We start from the raw sequence: 24,403 nt of genomic DNA on the forward strand, positions 1-24,403 counted from the left end.
CCACGGGAGAGCGGCCGGTTTTCCAGGTAGATTTGTCGCGTGTTTATTTCTCGTCCTGGCGCTCTCTCTCCTCCCACAGGAAACCTGCGGGGCTGCCATCCCCGGGCAGGCACCCCGATTGTCCGGAAGACTTCGGAGCATCATCTTCGAAGTCAACGCTAGCGAGAAACTAACTGACAGTCAAGCTCAGCACCCTGGGTCCCTGTGGTCCCCATACTGCTGCAGAACTGATAGCTCAATTGAAGAACATATATTGCGGGCCTACTGCACCCCAAGCCCAGTGCCATGTGCTCAGGGATGTGCTCTCAGTCACTAAGGGAGACTCCGGGACCTGCGCCTGACTTTCGTGACCATCTCTTTGCCTATAGACCAGAGATGCTTCTGCGTAGGGCTGTCAGGATGATGAAGGCTACTCTGTGCACCGAGCCAGTGCCTACTGAGTGCCCATGAGGGCCAGGCCCCGTGCCAGGCCGGGGGAGCAGGCAGCAAGGGAGGCATAGATTCTTGACTGTGTGGAGCCTGCATCCCACTCCGGGTGTATGAGCGTCCTGCTGCTGCTGGAACAATTGGCCACAAATGTGGGGTCCCAGATGGAAGAACTGAGGAGCAAAGAGGCTCCTCCAGCATGGCTCAGACGCAGAGGCTGAGCTGGGGCTCGGCCCCAGGACATCTGCGTCTGGAGCTTGGGTCCCTTCTGCTTCACCTGGCAGCGTGTCACCATGCTCAAATGGGCCTGGGGTCAAGCCCCAGCTCTGCTACCTGCTACCTGACCTCAGGCAAGGCTTGTACCTCTGTGTCCCCACCTGTAAAGTGGGTGTCAAAACGGTCCCCGCCTTGTGGGTGCTGAGAACAGGCGACAGAATAAAACGTTGATGAAATCCTGGTCGGCACACGCACGAGCCGACGTTCACAGCTCACTTCCGACGGCTGCGAAATGCTCACGTGCCCAATTTCATTGAACTCTCCCAAGAAACACAGGATGTGAGTAACTGGCCCCACGCCCACGTCCCACGTCCCAGCGCAGGACAGCAGGTTCCAGGACGTGAGTCCTCTTCCCGTGGCCACACGCTCAGCCAGGCCCCATGCAGCAATGTCTTGCACAGAAGCTCTTATGGGCAGACGGAGTTTGTCACCCCAGCTCAAAACGTGGATGAGGTGGCAGCTGCGAACCCCCACCCATCCTGCTGGACTGAGTCCCCCACCCCCACCCCCCCCCCCCCCCCACCCCCTGCCCGGAAGCCAACACACCTCCCCCGGGGGAGCCGCCCCAGCCTGCAAGGAAGCTCTCATTATCCCAGTGTGGCAGGGCCACTCCCGGCCACGTCTCCAAGCACACCCGGTGCCCCCTCCTCCTGCCGCGCCCTCTGACCAGCCTGGGCTGCAGATGTCTTGGTTGGAGTCTCTGGGGCCAGATGTTATAGGGCAAGCTAAAAATAACCAGGTGGGCCGGCCACCATCGGGGCCGGGGGTGGGGGCGTGTGCCGGCGCGGACACATGATCCAGGGACCCGGCCGAGCGCAGCGGAGACGGTCGGCGGCCGCGCGCGCCTCTGCTCCCCGCTGACGGGACCCGCCGGCCAGAGCGCCCTCTTCTCGAAGACTCTGGGCGAGGAAACGCCATCTCCAGCCGCGGGATGGGCAGGAGGAAGGGCATGAGGAAGGGCATGTGGGGTCTGTGCCTCCTGCTGCTGCTCCTCCGAGCCGCTTCCGCCAAGAACATCTGGAAACGGGCGTTGCACGCGCGGCTGGCCGAGAAGTCCCGCGTAAGTCCCGGGGGGCGGCCGGGAGGAGACGCGCCGGGACCCGCAGGCGCCGTGAGCGCTCCCCCCGCGGCCGGCGGCTCCCTTTATCCGAGGAGTCCTGAGTAGGGTGGGGGGAGGTGGACCCCTCGCCCTCCAAGGCTCCGTGCCTGGAGGGAAAGAGCGCGCCGAACGTGTGCGGGGCTGGGGACCTCCCTTTGCCCACAGAGTGTCCCTTGTCCCGACAAACGGCCCGGATCTCAGAGCCGGAGCACTTAAAGCGGAGTGTTCCGTCTCGACAATCCATAAGCAAATGCTTCTGCAATATGAGATGCATGCATGCGGTTGTTTACTCATTCGGCAAACATTTAGTGGAAACTGCTCCGGGCCAGGCGCCGTGTGGGGTCCTGTGGGCGCAAGATGGAGACACCAGCTCCCGCCCCTCCGGGGGACACAGCCGAGCTGGGGGAGACACCCCGGCGACGTGGGACGGCAGCAGGAAGGGATGCACCACACGGCTAGGAACGTGAAGCACACGCCCGTGAGCCAGTGTCTGGGTTTGAATCTGGGCTGGGGCAGCTCACAAGCTGTGTGACTTCAGACAAGTTGTTCGACATTTCTGAGCACCAGCGATCCCATCTGAAAAAAACGGAGTGATGCGTTCCTTTGAACAAATGTTTTTGATGGCCGCTGTTTAGCAGGCACCATGTTGGGCCGTGGGGACAGGATGTCAGATTCCTGCCTAGGGGAATTCACGTAACGGTGGGAGAGGCAGAGAGTGGGGGAGAAAGAAAATGAAGCCTAGTGTGCTTGGTGACAAGTGCTAAGGAGAGAAATAAAGCAAGATGGGGACTAGGAGAGAGAGTGGGGGTAGAGGGGTGTGATTTTAGCCCCTCTCCCCAGGGGAGCACAGAGGCATCTAGGAGATAACACCAGCACTTCAGCATATATGTGAGGATTAAATGACTCGATATATGCAAAGCGCTTAATGCACAGCAAGTGGTCAGTGCATCTCAGTGACTTTTAATTAAGTAATTGTGAAATTGCTTGGTGCTTGCCTGGTGCCTGCCATTAAGTTGGTGCCCAATACATTCTTGTGGGTGAATTATGGGCAAATGCAATGCAAGCACAGAAGAACACGTGTGCAGCTCTGCCCCAGGAGAATTGGGGAGGGTTTTCCCAGGTTAGGGCATTCAGCTTGGGGCTTTGAAGGATGAATAGGAGGTTGTCAAGTAGAGAAGTGGGAGAGGGGAATGTTTAATGACCCCAGGCATGGTGGGGTGCATGAAACCGTACTGAGGCTAATCTTAGCCTTGGGGCACCCATTCTACAGTTGGGCAGGAGGCCACTGGTAGTAGAAAAGAGTAATAGTGAGTAAAATGATGATAGGTGTTTGGAGGAGGGAGAGCTCACATGAGATGGTGTAGTCACAGAAGGCTTCCTGGAGGAGGTGGAGACTCTGGCCAGATCCTAAAGAACTATTAAGAATTAGGAGGAAGAAGGACATTCCTGGAAGAAGACTCCGTGTGGGCTGAGGCACGGAGGCAGAAACGGTGCGTGTGGGAGCCCCCGAGCAGGCCAGTCCTTGCGGTAGGAGAGGGCTTGTGTGTGCAACGAGGGAGAGAGACCCTTCTCGGGTGTGGCTCCTCTGTGCTCTTTGCTGGCCCCACAGGACGATTTAGGCCTCACCGTAGTGAGCACTTTGCTGCTGGGACCACAGAAAGATTTCCAATACGTCCTCTGGTCTTGTCTCCAGCTGGTTCCAGAGGGTCACGGGAGCAGATGCCGTGGCACCTCGCTAGGATGAACGGGGAGGCTGGGAGGGTCGGGGGCAATGTGCATGGGTGGTGGGGGGAGTCTCTTTAAAAACACAGGCCTGGATGGGCTTCAGAAACCGAGTTGCTTCTAGCCACAAGCTGTCAGAACTCCCCCCAGTTATCAGCAGACATCAGCATCGCTCCCCAGCACCTAGACTCAGGAGAGGTTTGTGCCAAGAATGTGCCTTGGAGAAAGCCCTGGGGAAAACAGGCTGTTGGCTTGTGACTCAGAGGACAGGGAGGCTGGGCAGGGCACCCAGCCCGGGATGTCATCTCTGCAGCATCTCTAATGAGCTGTGCAGCCTTGGGCCACTCACTGCCCCTCTCTGGGCCTCAGGTTGTTCACTGGGAAATGATGACCAGATGACCTCCGGGGTCCTTTCAGTTCTGATTCCACGTTCCACACAAATGTCCAACAGGGAATTTAGGAGAAACAGGGAGAGCCCCTACACACTCAGAGGCGAGACTTTCCCACGTGGCCCCCACCCTAAGCCGAGTCAGACTTTCAGCCTTGGCCCTGGACCCTTGAGGGCTGTGGGGCAGGTCAGGGCGAGCAGAGGCCGGGGCTCTGTTAGTTTACTGAAGGCAGCTTATACCGCTTCGGAGAGTTAAACACAGCCCTTGTTAAAAACTAAATCATATGAACTTATAATCATATCATTTATGTTAAAAAGAACGGAAGGAGGCACTCCTCACTAGGAATGTGTCGCTTCCTGATTATTTCACTCCATCTCACCGTTCTCTCGCTCTTGTGCTTTGCGCCTGTGGCACGTGCCTGGCAGAAATGCTCTGCACGGAGGAGCTGTGCGGCGTCTCTCCCCGACTCCTCCTGCAGTGCGTCACGTCGCTGACTTGCAGTCAGGGATGGGGGAGTGTGCACCCGTAGACATCGACGACGGCTGCGCGCAGAGCTGGTGGGGGGCACCTTGACCGGCACACGGCCGCCTCCCTCCTCACTGTCGCCAAGCCCCGGCCCACTGGGCGGGCAGAGGGGCTCCGCAGTTGCCTGACGCTGTGCCCCTTTTACTGCCCAGGACTCAGAGACAGCGCCCGAGGGGAAGACGCTGCCTTCTGCTCCCTTTGGGGGGCTTCTCCTCCGTAAGCCTCAGTTTCCCATCTGCAGCCCGGCGAGCGTCAGCGTCTGCTCAGCGGAGCCGTCAGCTCGGTGCCTGGCTCAGAGCCACCTTCTCTACACGTGCATGACTGCAAACAAAACACAGCAAAACACAGAACCAGATATTTACAAGGCGGGACAAGGCAGAAGAAGGATGTTTGTGAATCGTCTTACAGCCTTCCTGGGGAGCCCGAGGTCCATTCTGTGGAGCTGGTGCCTTTGGCTTGTCTTTCCTGGCATTCGATGAAACTCGTAAGAACAATTCTTTCCTGAGGGCTTAAGGCATGTCAGGCCAAGCGTTCGCCGTGCTTGGTATGGTGAGTTTCTAAAAAGAGGACAAGACACAGAGCAGAGACACACAGGGAGAAGACCACGTGGAGACAGAGGCAGAGATGGCAGTGATGTACCACAAGCGAAGGGGCGCTCAGGGTGGCCGGAGTCAGCAGAAGCTGGGAGCGAGGCACAGACCGGATCCTCCCTCAGCCAGCCTCCCACTGACACCTTGGTTTCCCACTTCTGGCCTCCAGAGCTGCGAGAGGATGTATTTCTGTTGTTGGAGCCCCCAGTTTGTGGTCCTTTGTTACAGCAACCTAAGGACCCTCGAAAAGCCTGCTTCTGGGAATGAACATAGTCAGCGTCTGTTGCTTGCAACCGGCAACTCTGACGACAGACATTTCCCAGATGAGGAAATGGAGGCCCCAGTGGGGAGTCACGCACCACATGCCAGTCCAGCCAGGGACGGCTGAAGCTACCACTACACCCTCCGAGCCCTGGGGACTTTCCTTGCTCCTCAAAGATGTGACACTACCCCCCTGGAGGGCCCCATCATCAGGACCACTAAGATGCCTTCATCTGGAGGGGCGAGGGCTGCGCAGCGGGCCCTGAAGTGTCCATGGCCAAGAGCACGTGGGTCCTACCTACCTGGGGGCAGGAGAGAGGAGAACTGGCATGCCTGCCTAAGTGAAGCAGCCCGGCCATAGGCGTGGCCATCTCCTAGTGTCCAGCACAGAGCCTGGCACGTCACAGGCCCTCAGAAACAGTGTAAGAACGGGGAGATGGCTGGCTGGATGGGCGGGTGGACAGAGGGAAGGAAAAGGAAACGAATAGTGTGACTTTGGGGGTGACCTCGGGCACATCACTTTCTCTTCTCTGAGCCTGGCTTCCTCATCTGAGGTTCCAGTCCTGAAATTAATTCCAGATGGAAACGAGCACGGAGAGGGCTCCAGGGCCTGCATGGTTATAATCTGAGAGCGCAGAGCGAAGCTCTGTGGCTGTCCACAGCAGCGCTGGTCACCACTGCCAAAGGCGGCAGGAGCCCAAATGTCCATAAGCTCAGAGTGGGTAACAAATGGAAGTCTGTCCACACAGTGGAACAGTGTTCAGCCGTAAAAAGGGATGAAGCCCCGACACACGCTACAGCACGATGGACCCCGAAGACGTGATGCTCAGTGAAAGAAGCCAGTCACGAAAGGCCACATAGTGTATGGTCTGTTTGTAGGAAATGTCCAGAACAGGCAAATTCAAAGAGAAGGAAGCAGATTAGAGGTTTCCAGGGGCTGGGGGGCGGGGAACGAGGAGGAACTGCTTCCTGAGAACAGAATTTCTGTTTGGGGTAATGTAAATGTTTTAGAAATAAAGGCGGTGGTTGCCCAATACCATGAGTGTAATTAATGCCACTGAATTGTGCACTTAAAAATGGTTAAGGGGCCAGCCCCGTGGTTGAGTGGTTCAGTTTGCGCACTCCGCTTTGGCAGCCTGGGGTTCCCCAGTTCGGATCCTGGGCGTGGACCTAGCACTGCTCATCAAGCCACGCTGTGGCGGCGTCCCACACAGCAGAACTAGAATGACCTACAACTAGGATATACAACTATGTGCTGGACTTTGGGGAGAGAAAAAAAAAAGGAGGAAGGTTGGCAACAGCTTTTAGCTCAGGGCCCATCTTCCTCACCAAAAAAAAAAAAGATGTTTTAAAAAAATGGTTAAAATGTTATATATATTTTACCACAATAATAATTTAAAAAGCAGCAGGAACCCAAAGAACATCTTAGGGATTCTGTGAAGGGGGAGCGGATGGCGGTCCCCTCTGTGTCCCCAGCACCCCCGGCGGGCATTCGGAGTGCTGACTCCCGGCATCGACTCTTGATCTTGCTTCGTCAGCCTCAAGGGCTGCTCCTCAGAGGGCCGGTCCCTGAACTCCCCATTTGAAGTTCTCTTAAGCGGCTTCCTAACATCCCAACTTCTCCTGCATAGCCTTCAGCTCCATTATTATCTGCATGATTTATTTTTTTATTGTGGCTTTGTTCAGTTTTTCATTAACTACTTTTGCAGATCACAAAGAAAAGCAATTAGTTTGCTTTCTCTGTGTGATGTTGCATTTAGTTTGTCACTTGTCCTGGAGCTGAGCCGTGTGAAGACAGGGACAACGCCTTCTGGTTCAGCTCAGCTGTTCTCGTCTGCAGCCGGATGCCTGGCATGTAGTCAGCCTGGGAACGATGAATTTACCATTAAATGAAGGAATAAATTCTCTAAAACCGTCCAGAAGAGGATAGAAGGGATGGAAGGTTCTAGAAGACCTTCAGGTGCACAGGAGGGCTCAGTGGACACCAGCTGAAGGAGTTGGTGGAGTTTGCAGTCTTGCTGCACTGAGATGGGGTGTCCCGGTGTGAGATCTCGGGTTTGGGGTACCTCTCCGAGGAAGCCCCATTAGCTGTGCAGCTTTCTGCTCCAGAGCCCGGCGCTGTGGTCCCAGGACGCAGGAAACGGCATTCGTCAGCGCACACTGAACTCAGCCCTCTGTTCCAGGGACGGACATATTTTTAGATCTTTGACGTCCAAATTCCAGAGGAAGAGCAAGTAATACTTAGAGGAAAATTGGCTTTCTTCCTGCGCCAAGCAAACCAGTCCTAGGGTGCTCTTTTATTGGTCTGGCTCTTAAGTCTCTGGAACATTCCAAAGACGGGTAAAGAGCTCTTGCACGCGGAATGAAGTGGGTGGGGAGCGCCGAGGGAGGGATGCGGGTAAATTGGGGCAGCTTTAGAGATTAGATTCTTTCTCCTTAAATGGAAATAGTTTAAAACTTTTTCCTGATTATAAAAATAATGTTTACTGTAAAGGAAATTCAGACAATACAGTTATAAATAAGTAAAAATGGTCTAAATTCTTCCTCCACGACATAAGCGCTGCTGCCATTTTGATGTGTGTGTGCCTAGACTTTTTCATGAAACCGTTATACTCGAAACAAATTTTTACTTAGTGGTATTTGATTCATGTTGTTGGACAAATATTTGATTGAGGTGAAATTCACATCGCATAAAATTAACCATTGTAAAGTGACAGTTCCTTAGCATTTAGGACATCCACAATGTTGTGCGACCACCCCTCTATCTGGTTCCAAAACATTTTCATCACCCCCCAAAAAAACCCCACACCCGGAGCCGGCCCCGTGGCCGAGTGGTTAAGTGCGCGCACTCGGCTTTGGGGGCCCAGGGTTTCGCCGGTTTGGATCCCGGGTGCGGACATGGCACCGCTCATCAAGCCATGCTGAGGCGGCTTCCCACATAGCACAACCAGAGGCGCTCACAATTAGGATACACAACTATGTACTCGGGGGCTTTGGGGAGAAAAAGCAAAAAAAAAAAAAAAACCCAGACCTATTCAGCAGTTGGCCCCATTCCCCTCCCCCGGCCCCTGGCAACCACCAGTCTCCTTTCTGTCTGTGGATTTGCCTATTCTGGACATTTCCTATAAATGGAATCATACAACACGTAGAATTTGTGTCTGGCTCATTCATACCGTTTTGTAGCTTGTGGTTTTCATTGAACAATATATGACGAATATGTTAATATGATAGATCTGTGTCCTTTTTCAAAGGCTTCTATGGTGTTCCAAGGTGTGGATATACCAGTATTTATTCTTGCAGCCTCCTTTGTCCAGGCCGTTTGCTCCAGTGGAATCTGGACTCGGATTTCCAAATGGGGCTCCCAACTGGAGGAGCCCAGGACCGGCATTTCCCTAAGCTGCTTCCAGAGGACGTCAGCCGCAGAATGGCTTTGCAAATTGACAGAGGCCTCCAAAAATATCTCCCCAAAGGGTGAAAAAAGGTAGCCCCCAGGTTGAAACCTTAAGGGAGTCATTTTTATCCAAGTAAGGCACACAGCCCTGGAAAGTTCTGGTCTGAGTTGAATCATAAATGCCTGCTCAACAGCTGTTTGGATATAGATCTGCTATGCAGTCGATTTGCAGGGATGGCGAGAAAAGATGGGAATCGCGGGTTGACTGGGGTTTCCATGAAGGATGCTGTCAGTCCAGGGTGCGCTGCCTCATTGCTCAGAGGGACTTGACACACCACTGAGTGGCGATGGAGGGGACAGCGGCCTGGGGCTGCAGAGCGTGGGGCGAGGACATGTTCTTCCCAGGACGTGTACCTGAGGGAGGCAGTCACGTGACTACATCCGGGGCTGGTCCACAGGCAGTCAGGAGGCGGGGCCATGTGAGAGGGAGGGGCCCTGTGCTGATGAGCTGGAGGAAGCTCCCGGGTGAGGCTGGCGAGCAGCAACCCAGATCCAGGCTCCCGGGACGGGAAAGCGCCAGAGTCAGACAGACCCAGGTTGGAATCCTGCTTCCACTGCTTGCCAGCTGTGTGACCTTGGGCAAGTGCCTTTAATGTTCTGTGCCTCGGTTTGCTCATCAGTGCAATGGGTTAATCATAGCAGCGGCCTCTGAGGGTTATGCTGAGGGTTCAATGAGACTCAGTACGTGAGGACCTAGCACAGTGCTGGCACACAGTAAGAGCTTAATAAATGCTGCCTGCCCATATGCTGACTGTGCCTCAGTTTCTCACCTATCAATGGGGACAGAAGCAGTAACTACAGGATGGGGATGGAAGCTACTTCCACGGACCCTCAGGGAGGAGGGCAGGGAGTGGCTGTTCCCACGTGCCCCCCCCTTCCTTTTAGGAACTCTGCTCATTGTTTGCGCTTGTCCTGTCTGGACTAGACACCAGGAGGCTGTAAATTGCGTTGTGGCTTGAGGGTGTCTTGCGTGCCTGCATGTCTTGTTAACTCCTTGGGGGCAGGAACAAGCTCTTAGTTTCCTTTAGCCTCTGCCTCAGCGCCAAACCTAAATCATGCTTCTGTGAGTGACTCGAGGGCAGGAAGGAGAGAGGGAGAAGGGAAGATGAGAGAGATGAATGAAGCTACCGCGAGTCGAGTTGAACAGAACAGAACGTGACAGCTCCCTGGCTGCAGGACCAGAGGCTTCTGAGGCCGTCGAGTCAACAATGAGAGAAGTAGAAATAATACCAGCGGATCCACGTTGCTGAGCAGAGCACCACACCGATGCGATCTCATTTGCTCCCCCCACAAACACCCACAGCAGGTGCAACTCTCGTGCCCATTTTGCAGATGAGGAAAATGGAGGCTTGGATAACTCAGCCATTTTCCTGTGTGATCACACAGCTTCAGGGGTCAAGCCCAGACTCGCCGAGTTCCTGAGCCTGAGTTAAATCCCATGTCGGCTCAGCCCCTGCTCTTTATGAGGTCGCGGGCCGTGCATCTTGGTGCCCTCAAAGGTCGGACACGGCTCCTGAGTTCTTGCCCCAAAGCTAGAGGATGTGTGAGCTGGGCCAAGAGATGGGGACGTTCTGGGTGGAGGGAACGGGGTGTGGAAGGCTCCCAGGTGAGGAGGAGGAAGGGCTCAGCAGTGGAGGCCGGCCCACTCGGGATTCATATTTTGGATGCGTGACTCGGGGGCTCCACGAGGGAGGAGAGTAATCCGTGAGCTCACGAGCCTTCTCTGCCTGTGGCCTTGGGCAAACCTGTCACTCTCCGAGCCTCGGGGGCCGCATCTTTAGAGCGTGGATAATGACAGGACCTACCCCCGCTGGACTCATGGGACCAAAGGAATGTGCTTGATAAAAGGCGCAACGTTAAACAAATATGAAGGGACAGCTCAACGGCAGTGACGGCCACCTGGACCGCAGAGCCAGCCGCACGGGGCTGGCGTGCAGATTAATCAGTCTACACACACAAACACTTAGAAGCATGCCCGGTGGGGTACACCCCAGTAAGTGTTGCCCATCACAGTCATCGTCATCTTCATCACAGGTTTCGTTCAACCACACAGATCTGAACCGAGCATCTGTTCCGTGTCGGGGCCACAGCGAGGACCAAAACCGAATCCTAAGGAGAGCATGTTTAGGAGGAGAAAAACAGTGCTCCCCCGGGTGCTGGTGGTTTGGAGCCACATAAAGCAGGGGGAGGGGACGGGGAGCACCAGAGAAGGGTGTTCCCTGGGGGAAGCAATGGCGGGTGCCAGGCAGGTATGTCGGGAGGGAGGCACAGCACGTGCAAAGGCCCAGAGGTGGGACTGGACTTGTCATGTCCCGGGGACCTCAGAGAGGCCAGGGCGCCAGACAGGACTGAGCCAGGAGGAGAGTGGTGGGAGGCAGGTCAGAGAAGTGGGGGTTTGGGGGGCAGCTCGGGTCTGACTTTGGCCTTTGGCCTTTAAACCTCCGTGGGCTGCGAAGCCATCGGAGGGGTATCTATTTATTCCTGTGCTGAAAGTCAGTTCTTCCTCAGAACCCCAGGAAACGTGCTTTGTTTAGAACCCTCCTTGAGCATCACCTTGCGTGACATGAAATATTTTTCAAAACATTTAATCCTTTCATCTGGGCCCCTCAGCAGAATCAGTTCTTTATCACACCATCTGCTGTTTCGGCCGCGCCATAAATAACTTGGGAGATTCGACTTCTAAGGCGCTTATCTCTTTTGTTCTCTCCAAATTCCGAGAAACAGCGTTTGAATTTTCCTCGGAGAGCTGTGGCACGTCTAAAATTCATGTCCCTCCACTCCCGGGTCGGGGCTGCCATTAGGAAGTCATCGGTTAGGGAGGCGCCGGAGGTGGGTGGAAAGTGTTTCACTTCTGGTCTGCGGGTCCCATTAAATTTCATAAATGAGGCTCGATGTAAACGCAGGCGAGGCGGAAAAACCAGCCGCCCCTCCCGACCACGCTCGGGCCCTCCATGTCACCCCCTGAAGGAGGCCGGGGCAGCTGTCACATTGGATCGGGATTAAAATGGTGGAGCCCCCGCATGGGTCCAATTTCGCTAATTCTGAAGAAAATGAACTAAGAGCTAATGGCGTGGGATTATGTCCCCTGCTTGCAGCTTGGGAATTATTCATGATGGTATGGGACTTAGGGGGCCAGCCGAGCAGGGGGTGGCGAAAGGGCTGCCCAGGAGTTCACATGCACGCTCTGCTCTCTCCTTGGTTTTAGGGGGGGACAATCTCCTGAAGCCGTCGTTTCCGTCCATCTGCCAAGTGTTGGCTCCCTGTTGGTTTTCACTTTTCATGCATTTAATGACCTCCATAAGGGAGAAAAGATGAATTCTCTGGGTGAAGCCGGGGTGAGGCCAGGAGCCCCAGGCTGTCCCCTCCCCACCTCCTCACTGCTCTCTGGCCCTCAGTCTTAGCCCCTGGGGGTCCCTGGGAGGTAGTTTGAAAACCACTGGTCCTTGTTATTCCACCAGTTCGCAGATGCTGCTGGTCGGGACCTGTTCTCGGTAACCTGACGCCCCCTACAGGGCGTGGGGAGCAGCACATGGAGGGTGAGGCTACAGCAATATTGGGGGGTGGGGGGAACACAACACACAGGACTATGGGGACAGACACTCCAGCGTCCTTGACCTTTCCTCTCTGACTCAGAAGAGATCAGCGGCATGTGCCATTTTGTGTCTTGCCTTTTTTTAAACTAACGCTTTTCTAAGTGTTTGCCCTGTCATTGAAAATCCTTCGTCAGTACTTCAGTACTTCTGTTTCTAAAATTTTTAATTGCCTTCTGTAAATTGAAAAAGTAACATGCGCACGGCAAAAAATATATTGAACCTGTGCCAAAGAGTGTACAGTGAGGACAATGAGGAGACACCTCCCTCGGCTTCAGAACCTAGCTCTTCTCTCCGGGGGCAGGCTTCCATATCGTTCCTTGTGTATTGTTGTGCATTCTTCCAAAACGGTTCTCAGCCCGTACAATACACGCATATTGCGTGTGCACATCTGTATATTTTAAAACATAGTTAGGTAATTGCATAAAACTCTTCTGCGCCTACTTTTCTTCACGAGCCACCATATCCTGGGATCTTTGATGAGCAGCCCAACAGAGCTGACTGCATTTTTTGGTTAACACATTAAGGGCGGGTTTTAATGGCTGCATATTCTTCCGGTCTGCAGACAGGCATTATTTACTCGGGTAGTACAAGGGGGCAGGATTTTGAAATATTTCTGTCTTAGGGGGCCTGGGGGGAGCGTTTTTAGACGACAGGAGCAGTTTAAGCATAAGCCAGGAGGTGGGGCAAGCCAGGCTGTTTTTTCCCACTGAACCTACTCGATATCTGACTCTGTGTGTGTGTGTGTAGGGCTGTGTAAGACCCACCCTCCACACGCCCCACTTCCAAACCCAGAAGCAGAGCAGTGTTCCCAGCATAGATGGGGTCTCCTGTCAGAGGGACCAGCCTGCGTTGCCTGGTGTGACTTCAACGCTTCCAGCCCCATCTCTAAAATGCTTGTTTTATTGGTCACATGCCCATATTTCCTGTATGTCAAGGACTGTATCTTATCTTTAACCTTTTATTGAAACATAACACTGAAAAGAGCAAAACTCACTTATCCAGCTCCGTGAATATCCACAAAGTGAGCACACCTTGTAGCCAGCTTCCAGATCAAGAAGCAGAACAAGGTGGGCCCCAGAGACCCCGGGGCCGCCGCCCCCGCCCCCACTAAGTGAGTACTCTGCTGACTTCTCACCCCGGACATCAGCTTTGCCGGGTTTTAAACTAAAACTATAAATGCAATCACACTGTGTGTTCTCTTGTGAGCTTTTTATTTTTTGCTCAATATTATGTTTGTGAGATTCACCCAAGTTGCATGAATTTATCCATTCCATGTGTGATTTGCAAAATTTCAAGGCTCTGTATAAACATATGGATAAGTATGTATATACAGAAATATATGTGTATATTCGTGTTTGTATATATACATATAGATGCACATATATACCCTGTTTTATATGTGCATACATGTACGTATGTAGCTATAAGCAACCGGATAGACACAACATACAACTCTTCTCCAGACTCACTGATCCTTTCTGCTGCTGACGGCTTACAGTTATTTCAGTTTCGGGATATTACAAAGAGAAACAGCATCTCTGAATCCTCAGAGCGGGCCGCTGAGGCTGGTCCTGCTGGATCACGCCACGACGCGGAGGCTCAGAGAGGCCCGTCGACTCGCCCACGGCGCACAGCCGCGGGCGGCGCTGGGATCCGCACGTGGGCCCCGCCCCGCTTACCGCCGCCCTGTCCCCACAGGCCGAGGAGGCGGGTGGCTCCCGGCAGCCCCGCGCCGACCGCTGCCCGCCGCCCCCGCGCTCGCTGCCCCCCGGCGCGTGCCAGGCGGCGCGCTGCCAGGCCGACTCGGAGTGCCCGCGCCACCGGCGCTGCTGCTACAACGGCTGCGCCTACGCCTGCCTGGAGGCCGTGCCGCCCCCGCCAGGTAGGCGCCCGGGCCCGGAGAGGGGGAAGGGGTGGACACCGCGGGTCACCTGTCCCGCCCTGCCCGGAGGGGCCCGGAGGGGCGGAACGGAGCTGGGCGCACACCTGGGCCGTCCCCCTGCGCAGTGGGACCCTGCGGCTTCCTGCGCAAGCATCCTGCTGGATGCACTGAGCGCCAGCTGTGTGCGGGGCAGCCACTGCCCGCAGAGCTACAGCCCAGGAAACACCCCTCCCGGGAAAAATGACCCCTCTTATGAGGCTGGGGGGGATTTCTCCTTAAAAACCCACATTTCTGGCTTTTCTTAAAAATGGTGGACCACATTCCCTGGGCCCCCATCCGCTGGAGCCTCAGGTGCCCCGTGGATGGCAGTGGGTCCTCCAGCTTTCCACCACCCCACCAGGCCCACTCGACCCGTGCTGCCTGGCCCTGGGGGTATTTGAAATGCATTCCTGGAACCTTAGTAGTCTGAGTGGGGTATGCCCCAGAGAGGCGGGGGAGGCAGACCCCTGGGTTCAAATCCACAGCTGGCTGGTCACCTCCTTAAATCTCCCCACCGGAGAACAGGCCTGGAGAGAGAGCGAGCGAGTGGCTCAGGGCAGAGTCTGCACACTGGGCAGTGCTCAGCCCCACACCCGGCTTGGGGCAGGTGATCAGTGACGTCTTTGTGGAACCCTCACACGGATCTCTGGGAGACGGTGCTCAGGGATTCATCAACACAGAGGTGTTTCTGATCCCTTCCAGAGAGAGGCTTGGGGAGGGCAGGGAGCCCGGGGACACTGAGGGGGATGGCAGCTCCCTCTCCCCGGTGGGGGAAAACTGCCCCCTGAGTGCCCAGGATGGGGGCAGTAAACATCCCCCCCTCAGTTCTGCCCGGGCTGAGCCTTTAATAAGAACAGCCTGGGGCCGGCCCAGTGGCATAGTGGTTAAGTGCACAACTTGCACTTCTCTGCAGCCTGGGGTTCGCCGGTTCGGATCCCGGGTGCGGACATGGCACTGCTTGTCAAGCCATGCTGTGGCAGGCGTCCCACATATAAAGTAGAGGAAGATGGGCACGGATGTTAGCTCAGGGCCAGTCTTCCTCAGCAAAAAGAGGAGGATTGGGAGCAGATGTTAGCTCGGGGCTAATCTTCCTCAAAAAAAAAAAAAATTAACAGCCTGATTGACTGCACCTTTCAGCAACAGGCTTCAGGGTCCCCCGGCCTTAATTCCTGGAGGCGGCTCCGAGACGGCGGCCCCAGCCCCTGCTCCCAAGGCCGAAGCAAGACTGACTGCACTTTGTTCTCCTTGGGGTGAGGTCACAGCGATGACAAGGGACTCAGCACCCTTAGTAACACTCATAATTACAGTCTCCAGTGCATTCGAGCACCGCCGCTTGTCCAGGGCCAGGGTGGGCGCTCAGGCCCAGGCTGGCTCCTCCAGGGCGCTTTAGAAGAAAGAGAAACTGGGGCACCCTCCTGGTGGAAGAAGCACACAGAGGTGCTCCCCTCTCAGGGCAAGTCAAAAAGGGTGCCCCTTCCTTTGGACTGCAATAGGGCATAGGGATTCTGGCTTCACTTGCCACCCGGGCCAGGTGCTTTTGAGCAGTGCACAAAATGTACAACTGTCCATGACATTCCCAGTAGCCTTTCTGTACATCATCTCATTTAATGGTCACACGGTCCCATGGGGTGGAGGAAGTGTTATCAGCTGAAGACACTGGAGCTCGGAGAAGCTGAGTCACTTGCCCAAGGTCACACAGCAGGCAGAGCTGGAGTTTCAATCCAGTGTTCTGAGTGTGGAGAAGTGTCTGCTGCTTTAGGCCCTGAGTGCAGGGATGTGGCGCCCCCTAGGCACATTTGTGGGGTCCTTCACTGCCCGGAATATCCTTCCCCCAGACACCCACACAAGTCACTCCCTCACCTCCTTCAGATCCTGGTCCCGAGGGGGTCACTTTCTCAGGGATCTCCCTCTAAATGGCCATCCCTCCTCTGGCCATTCCTTACCCCATTCCCTGCTGAAGTTTTCTTTATAGCACAATCTGGATTGTTGTGTTTGGTTTTTGACTGTTCCCCCCACTTGAAAGGGAGCCCCCAAGGCAGGAGGTTTGGTCAGTTTCATTCACGGCTGTATCCCCACCACCCAAAACCGTCTCTGGGCGCCTAAAAGATACTCCAGTGAACCGTGAGTGAATCAATGAATGACTCGCTTCCCTGGCCAGCAGGAAGGGCCGTCAAACCATTAATTAGTCATACTAACAATTAGAGTAATAATATCGAACACGGCTTCTCACCCCGGGCACCCTTCACATTTGGGGTTAGATAATTCTAGTTGAAGTGGGCGCAGGGGGCTGGCCTGGGCATCCTCGGATGTTGAGCAGCATCCCTGGCCTCTACCCATTAGATGCCAGCAGCACCGCACCCGACAATGTGACAACCAAAAATACGTTTAGACTTTGCGGAATGTTCCCTGGGGGACAAAGTTGCTCGACACTGAGGACCACTGATCTGAGAGGAGCGGATGACTTGAAATGCGCCAGGCCCTGCGCCCAGCAGCCCACACACTTCATTGCCGTCTTCCTGTGGTTCCCCCCGAAGACAGCCCCTGAGATAAGGGCTTGGGCGTGGGGCGCTTATTTAGCAGGTGATCCCAGGAAGCTCTAGTGAGAGAGCAGAGGGGAGACCCTGGGCCTCCAGGCTTTAGGGGTCTGCAGATGAACGGGAGGCCTGGAGCGAGGTTCAATATTTCCAAAAAGTACAGGAAAACGTGCCCATGTCCCTGCTGCTTGGAAGTCTCTGAGCAACGCAAAGGAGGATACAGACAGTGAACACGAATACGTTCCCTACTGGTAACAATTGCATTGGAAATACGTTCACTAACAGGAGGTCCAGGGTGGTGGGGGGAGGAGGGAAGGAGCAGGAGATGGGAAACAGTGGCTGTGGGGCCTCGTCGGGTCATCCTGGAGTTCGGAAGTTGCAAACGCTGGTCTGTTCCTCTGTTGTTTCATTTCCGCGTTGCGAGCTACCATCTCATGCTCTTTTAAGGAAAAAGCTAACCAGCATTTTTACCAATGTGCATCTGTGTACTTTAAAAGGTGGTAGACAGCACACCAGCCTCTTTATTTTTGTCATATTCTGGAGTCAAACTAAAGCGGAGGTCGAACACAAATGTGACCCCAGACCAGTTTTATTTGATCTCCAGAGCACTTAGAATTTTTAAAAATTAATTGCCAACATTTAAAAACCTGGAATTTATAGTTTAAAAAATATAGACTTAAAGTTTTTTTGAAAAAACCCCAAACCCCAGAGGCCCTGGGAACCTGGGAATGGCCGGCCAGAGCTAACCAGCAGCTGACCCAGGGAGGCAGCAACAGGCTCCAGTTTGCCGTGGTCCTGCCTGCCCTCCTGCTTTGTCACCTGTCTGCCCCGTGGAGGCATTTGGGCTTCTGACCCCTGCTTTGGGTTTTTGATGACCTTCCAGTCTACTGTGTGGGTCACTCTTCCTATTAGAAATGTATTGGTTAGAGAACAGGCTGTGCTACTGTAACAAAAAGACCTGTAAATCCGGGGGCCCACCTGCGAGGCGTTTACCTATCCCTCAGTTAATAGGCGAGAGTCGATGGGTGATCCATTGCAGGCAGGTGGCTCCACTCCATAGTCATCCAGGGCCCCAGGTTCCCTCCGTCTTGTTGCTCTGCATGGTTAGAGTAGCTCCCAGCCTGCAGGAAGAGGGAAAGAGAGAGGGAGGGGAGCAATCAGGCATCAATGCAAGGGCAAGACAGGAAGTTGCATCATTGCTTCTGCTCACATCCCATTGGCCAGAACTCAGTCACTTGGCAACACCTAGCTGCAAGGGAGGCTGGGAAATGTAGTCTCCATCCCGGCCACCTGGTGCCCAGCCAAAACTCAACATTTCTTTAACAAAAAGGAAGGGGTGAACATATGCTGGAGAGCCCCAGCTGTTTCCCCCACAGGGAGCCCCCGTGTTTCATCATAAAATGTAGGCTCCCCCACCCCAGAGGCTGGGCCATTTCTCAGCTGCCTGAGGAGGGCCTCGATTTAACCATGCATTGTGTTAGTTTTAGACTGGCTGGTGCAGCCGAAACCTCGATGGCTTGGTGGCAACGGCTGGCTCTTGGATGGCCCTGAGGAGACATTGCAAGGTACCTACAGGGTGAACCCCCTCTGACATCAGAGCCAGGTCCCCCTGTCTCAGGCTGCCACCAGGAAACTGATGACAGGGGCTGCCTGTGCCCCAGCAGGCTGTCTGTCCCCAGACACTCAGCCCTCTTGGATCCCCCCTCACTGCAGCACAGAGGGTGGTGGTGGGGGCTTGGCCAGGCCTTTAGAATCCCCAGAGCCGTGTAGGGCTTGACCCTCCCTGGGAATGGGGCCTCCTTCCTGGTGGAGAATTGAGACGGAGGGGCTCGGGGTTGGTTTTCAGACCCCTAAAATCATAAGAAGGTGTTCACTGCTCCCCAGTGATGAGGCCTCCTTCCTGGGTGTGTGGAGAGCCATCTCCTGGGGGCCCAGAGACTCGTAGCGGTGTGAGAGTGTACATCTGCGTGTGCGCAGCTGTGCTCGTGACTCTGCACACCTCTGGGTGTGTGCCTGTGTCCATTAGGGTGTGCAGCTATGCATGCAACTGTGTGGCTGTTCTTGTGGCTGTGTCTGAATATTTGTGCATCTGTGTGCATGCAAATGTGTGTGAATGTGTGTGCAGGATTTGTGTGCCTGTGAACGTGTGTGTGGGTGGCTGCATGTGTAGTGTGTATATGTGTTTTAGGGCTCATGGGGTGGTGAAAATACATGTGTGATATGTGTGAGCGTGTGTGTGTGTCAGGATAGGTGTGTGTGAGCACATGTACATGTGACTGTAGCATGAGCATATGTGTTTCAGGGTGTGTGGGTGAACATGTATCTATGTCCGTCACTATGCATGTGAGGCCGTGTTTAGGATCATGTGCCTCTGGATGGCCCCTTTGTGCATGTGTGCGTGTGTGCATGCGCACACGTGTGCCGCTGTGAGACCCAAGGCACAGCATGGAATCTGGGGTGCAGATGAGAGGCAGCCCCTCTGGGTGATGAGCATTCACTGCCCTGCGGGGGACTGCCCCTGAGACCCCGCGTGTGTCCTTCCCACAGCAGAGGCATGCAGCACCACGGAGGATGGGGCCGAGCCACTCCTCTGCCCCTCAGGCTACGAGTGCCACATCCTGAGCCCGGGTGACATGGCCGAGGGCATCCCCAACCGCGGGCAGTGCGTCAAGCAGCGCCGGCAGGCAGGTGAGCGTGGGTGCCCAGCCCTGCTGCAGCTGCCCTCTCCATCTGCCCCCACGGGAGACTGTCCCAGAGAAACCATCGGCTCCTCCTGCCCCGCCCCACCTTTCGGGTTCTTCACCCCTTGCCTGCACGAGACATGGGCCCTTGAGCAGGCAGACTGGCTTCAAACTCCCGTTCTGCCATCTCCTACAGGGCTCACCTTGGGTCACTTGTTTCAAATCTCTTGGCCTCAGTGGTCTTATCTGTAAAATGGGGCTACTTTATGTTATTATGGAGATTCACATAAAACATACATGTGAAGCCCGGTGATGACAGGTGCTCCGTAAATGTCGGATATTTCATATGCATCTAGGTAGATCTATGTTTTGAATTGTCCGAGAACCCCTAACTTCCCAGGACCTCTGCTAGGACCATGCAGTGTGACTTCATTAGTCTTCATCTTTGGAGACAGGGCAATAAACAGACCAGCAAAGGGCGTGAATAGCATTGCTTCCGTTTGCATAATTTTCTGTTGGAGGGCAAGAAGGGCTGGTGGTACCTAGATACCTGGGTACACCGCATGTGCCTCCTGCAGGGCGTGAAGTTGAGAGGTTTGCTGTGGAGTTTGGCAGAAATGGGTGGCAAGCAAAGAGTCTGGAACTTCAGGGAGATGTAGGGTAACCTGGTGAAAGCAGAGCTCACTGGAGCCCTGAGCCCACCCAGTCCAGGGCTCGCAGCCCCGCCTCTGCAGCTCTTAGCTCTGCTCACCGAGGACAGTATCCTCGGTTACGATGGAGGATAATTCCAGCCACCCCGTGGGCTGAAAGAACACATCAGTGCGTGATCTGCCAAAGCACTTTCTTCCCCTCATTTGAGAATCTGTCTCCCTGAACTGTTTCCAGAAAGAGATAGGCATTAAGTCAGTTACGCATTTAACATCATTATCATTGCAAATAATAAAATTATGAGACATCAGAACTGTCTCGAGAATCCTAGTTCCTGGAATTCTGAGCTTTGAAAAAATTGCCTATAAAAGGATTTGAACCCCCTAGGCATTGGTGTGGTTTTCCCTCCATTTCACGTGCTATTTGGGGCTGTGAGCGGGTTCTCCAGCCAGACGGCCTGCGGTCCGAGGGCCACTTGGTCCCTCACTGCTGTGGGCAGCAAATAGCCTAACCTTTTGGGGCCTCATTTTCCTTGTCTGTAAAATGGGCTAATCATACTTGAGCTGCTTCACAGACTGGCTGAGGAATCCACATAAACCAGGCCTGTCACTTTGCGAGCACAGAACAGAATCTCTCCCATTTGCATCGTTGTTCATCTCTAGACACCAAAGCACACCGTAGCGGGGTGTGGTCCTTCAGATGCAAAACTCCGAGGGCAGGCCAGCCTGCAGGAACCTGCTGGAGGGTGGAAGGGACAGCCTTTTCCGAACGAGAGTGGTGGGGCAGGTTAGGAGTCCTTTGATGGTGATGTCATTGCTGTAACCAGAGAGGCCAGGCACCGCCTCGCCTCTCATCTTCTGATCGCGCTCATTCAGTTATGTCACTTCCAAGACCAGGGTAAGCCAAACCAGTTCAAACCAGTTCCAGAGGGTCCAAACCAGTTCAAAACAGACCCACTTCAAGGTTGGAGGTTAGCGGAGAGAACAGACGAGTGAATGACTGTGCTTGGGATGCGTGCCGTGGTTTGAGCGCCTCACGGGTGCCCTCCTTAAGCTTTAGTGCAAGCCCGTCAAAGAAGTTGAACCAGGAGGCAGCGGTGTGTCTGATTAAGAATGCAGGCTCAGAACCACTGAACTGGGTTCAAATCCTGTGTCTTTCTTCCTGGTGAACTTGGGCAGGTAACCTAACCTCTCTTAGCCTCAGTTTCTTCCTCTGTATCCTGGAGATAGGGATGGTCACAGTAGTAATTGCCCTGGGGTAGTTATGAGGCTCGAAAGAGAGAACACCCATAAGGTGCTTAGAGGAGCACCAGACGCACAGTAGGTCCTCAATGAATGTGTGCTGCCATCGTGTCTGTCCACGGAAGAGGGAGCACTTGAGATCAGGAACTCGCCCAGACAGTGCCCACGGCTGACCAGGAGCAGAGTGGGAACTCTGAGCCTGTTCACCTGTTCCCGAGCCTGTGAGTGTGTGTGTGACATCCCAGGGGGCTGTCACTTAGCAATAATTTTTGTTAATTACATGGAAGTTTGGAAACATCTTGAATTCCAGCAAGTTCCCTTGGAGCAGTGGCCTCAGGGAGGAGCACTCTTTTCCCAGGGTAACCAAAGAAGAAGCCTGTTATTTAAGTTTTGTTTTTTAAATTACACATTTGAAATAATTTCAGACTCACGGAAAAGTGGCAAGAATAGCCTCCACCCAATCCATCAATTGTTAAAATACTGTCACCTTGGCTTTGTCATTCTCTCTCTCCCTCTCCCCAACCCCTGCTCTCCCTCCGTACACATCTACCTATTTATTTTTCCGGACTATTTGAGAATAAGTTGCAGATCTCGTGCCCACACCTAAGATGCCAGTCTTCTCTGAGAGCCGGCTTCTAGACGGGGCCGAAGATCACTGGGGTTTCACAGTCCCTCAGCCTGGGACCCGATGTGGGAGGGGTCATGTCTTTCTTAAGAGGAAGATGAACATCGACACGTGCAGTAAATCTAATTCTTCGGAGGACTGGGTCAAGGAATCCGGGCATTTTTCTGAGGGCATTCGAGGTCATTCAGAGGCTGACCATTCAGGGCCGAGAGGTGGGAGATGGGGCCCCATGCTTGCCTCTGACAAGTGACTTCATGGGATGCTGCGTGAGAATAAAGTAGGGCCACGCAGCCTTGAGCAGGGGAATCTGTTTTGTAAAAACGACATGGGACCTCTTTCGGTAAACATACTAGGTGTGAGGTGGGTGTCCAGTTCCACACATAGCTCTTCTCCTTTCTGTAGCATCGTGGGCCAGAATTCCTCCCCAAGGAGAAGGGAGGAGCCGGGATGTCTCGGGGAGGAGCCTCCCGCCTGGAAAATCTCCATGTGCTTCGGAAAATAGTTGTTACCACAGTGGCTGATAAGCTGTCCGCCTGAGGGTGGATTGCTCCACTGGATTCTGTCGCCTTAAACAATAAATGTCAGGGCTGGTCGGTCCTAAACACCCTGAGGATTTTTAGGATGATCACAAAACAGCAGAAAACAGAAGGTCCGCCTATAGCACAAATATGAGTTTTTAGTGAGATGTCATTGACAGATAACATTATATTAGTTTCAGGGGTGTAAATGTGATTTATTAACATTACAGCAGTCAGACAAGCCCGATATGCCGAGGTGGGGAAGCGAGCCAACTGACGGCGGCTTTTCCCGGGTTCTGGCCCGATTTCGTGGCTCTCCCTTGAATGTTTCCCTGATGGGGGGCCGGGCGGAGGAAAGACGTGGGGTCGATGACAATCCACAGCAGGAATTATGTAGTGGAAATTGTCAGTAATTTGAGACACGAAATTGCCAAGAGTTGACCGCTTCCTACATATAAAAATGGCAATTTAAAATCATTCCTCCTAATATTGGCATATATATGTTTTAAATGAAATTATTTCTTTTAATCCTCACAGTCACTTCAGAGGATTTTGTGCCCGCTTCCAGGTGTGAAAACCGGGGCTGAGAGAGGCTCAGCGGAGCAGTGGAGGGAAGACGTGTCCTTGAGTTCTTTGTCATTTTCAGTTATTACATTCAAGTCTCTTTTGAATGGACTCGAAGGAGCACCACTCACTCCCCCTGTGAACAGAGTTTGTAATGACACTTGCTGAACAATATGTTGACCTTTTGCTTCCAGTTCATCCTTTTTTTTTTTTTAAATTGGCACCTGGGCTAACAGCTGTTGCCAATCTTTTTTTTTTTTTCTGCTTTATCTCCCCAAACCCCCCCTGTGCACAGTTGTATATCTTAGTTGCAGGTCCTTCTAGTTGTGGGATGTGGGATGCCGCCTCAACGTGGCCTGACGAGCAGTGCCATGTCCGTGCCCAGGATCGGAACCCTGGGCCGCCGCAGTGGAGCGCGCGAACTTAACCACTCGGCCACGGAGCCGGCCCCCCAGTTCATCACTGTCTTAAGACAGTGGTTCCCAAACTTTTTGGTCTCAAGACTCCTTTACACTCAAAAAATATAGACAACCCCAGAGAGCTCTCCTTGGTGTGGGTATGGACATCAGCTGTGGTATCACATGTCCTGTAGCTTCTGGAAACTTCTACCATACCCTTGTGAGAGACTGAGAGTGAAAAACCACAAATAATTCTTTAGTATTATTATGGAAATAGTTAAGGGCCCTATAAACTCCACGAAAGGAGGTTAATCCTCTCGTTTGTTTTCCAGATGGGCGATTCCTACGACACAAATTTCACAAAGAGTATCCAGGTAAGAGAGGACACCACTCTTTCTTTGCAGAGGGTATGGAAAAGGACCATGAATATTTCTCAGGTGAAGAAGTAAAGTACAATCCCGTTGGCTGCTACGTGCACTCCAGTCTGAAGCTGCTCAGAAGGGAAACGCCCATCTTCTCCCCAGCTGCTTTTATGCCATCGGCTGGCACTTTGTGGGTGCGGTGGTGGGGTGCCAAGATGCTTCTGTTGTGAAATCTCTCCTCCAGCCTGAGGGGTCCTCCAGGTGGCATCTAATGTGGGCAGGAGCCATTCCAGGCTGCAGGCTGGGGCTAGGCAGCGGCTCAGGGATGTCTCACCGGGGACAAATGGGAACTAGGATTGGAAAATAAACTAGAAGCCCTGTTGTCTGATGGTGGGCGGGGGAGGTGTGAGCCAAAGAGGGGCTCACAGCACAACAGGGCTCATGTTAAACATCAGAACTTGGGACTGGGTGTGCTAAAGTACCTCCTATTTTCATTCAGGGAACTGGAAATATGGCTGACACCGTCCTTCCATCCATCCATCCACCCATCCATCTATCCATTCTTCCATCCATCCACCC

At 53.8% G+C, this 24,403-nt stretch overlaps 1 protein-coding gene across 3 annotated transcripts in view; it reads left to right on the top strand.

Moving 5' to 3' along the window:
- The first annotated feature begins 1,302 nt into the window (after nt 1–1,302).
- WFDC1 (WAP four-disulfide core domain 1) overlaps nt 1,303–24,403 on the top strand; it is a 25,860-nt gene continuing 2,759 nt past the window's right edge. Inside the window, exons 1-6 of one of the 3 annotated variants that reach the window (XR_006891580.1) lie at nt 1,306–1,762; nt 14,031–14,214; nt 18,269–18,352; nt 19,335–19,475; nt 23,038–23,211; nt 23,795–23,836. Coding sequence is in view for 2 of the 3 variants with exons in the window: in XM_046682638.1 (XP_046538594.1) it covers nt 1,634–1,762; nt 14,031–14,214; nt 18,269–18,352; nt 19,335–19,720 (783 nt within the window). In the remaining variant the exon portion in view is untranslated. Of the gene's footprint in view, nt 1,763–14,030; nt 14,215–18,268; nt 18,353–19,334; nt 19,954–23,037; nt 23,212–23,794; nt 23,837–24,403 lie in introns of those variants that run through there. The other 2 variants (XM_046682639.1, XM_046682638.1) reach the window with 2 other exon arrangements.

The sequence above is a fragment of the Equus quagga genome, chromosome 13, assembly GCF_021613505.1.
Source record: "Equus quagga isolate Etosha38 chromosome 13, UCLA_HA_Equagga_1.0, whole genome shotgun sequence".
NCBI classification, from domain to species: Eukaryota; Metazoa; Chordata; class Mammalia; order Perissodactyla; family Equidae; genus Equus; species Equus quagga.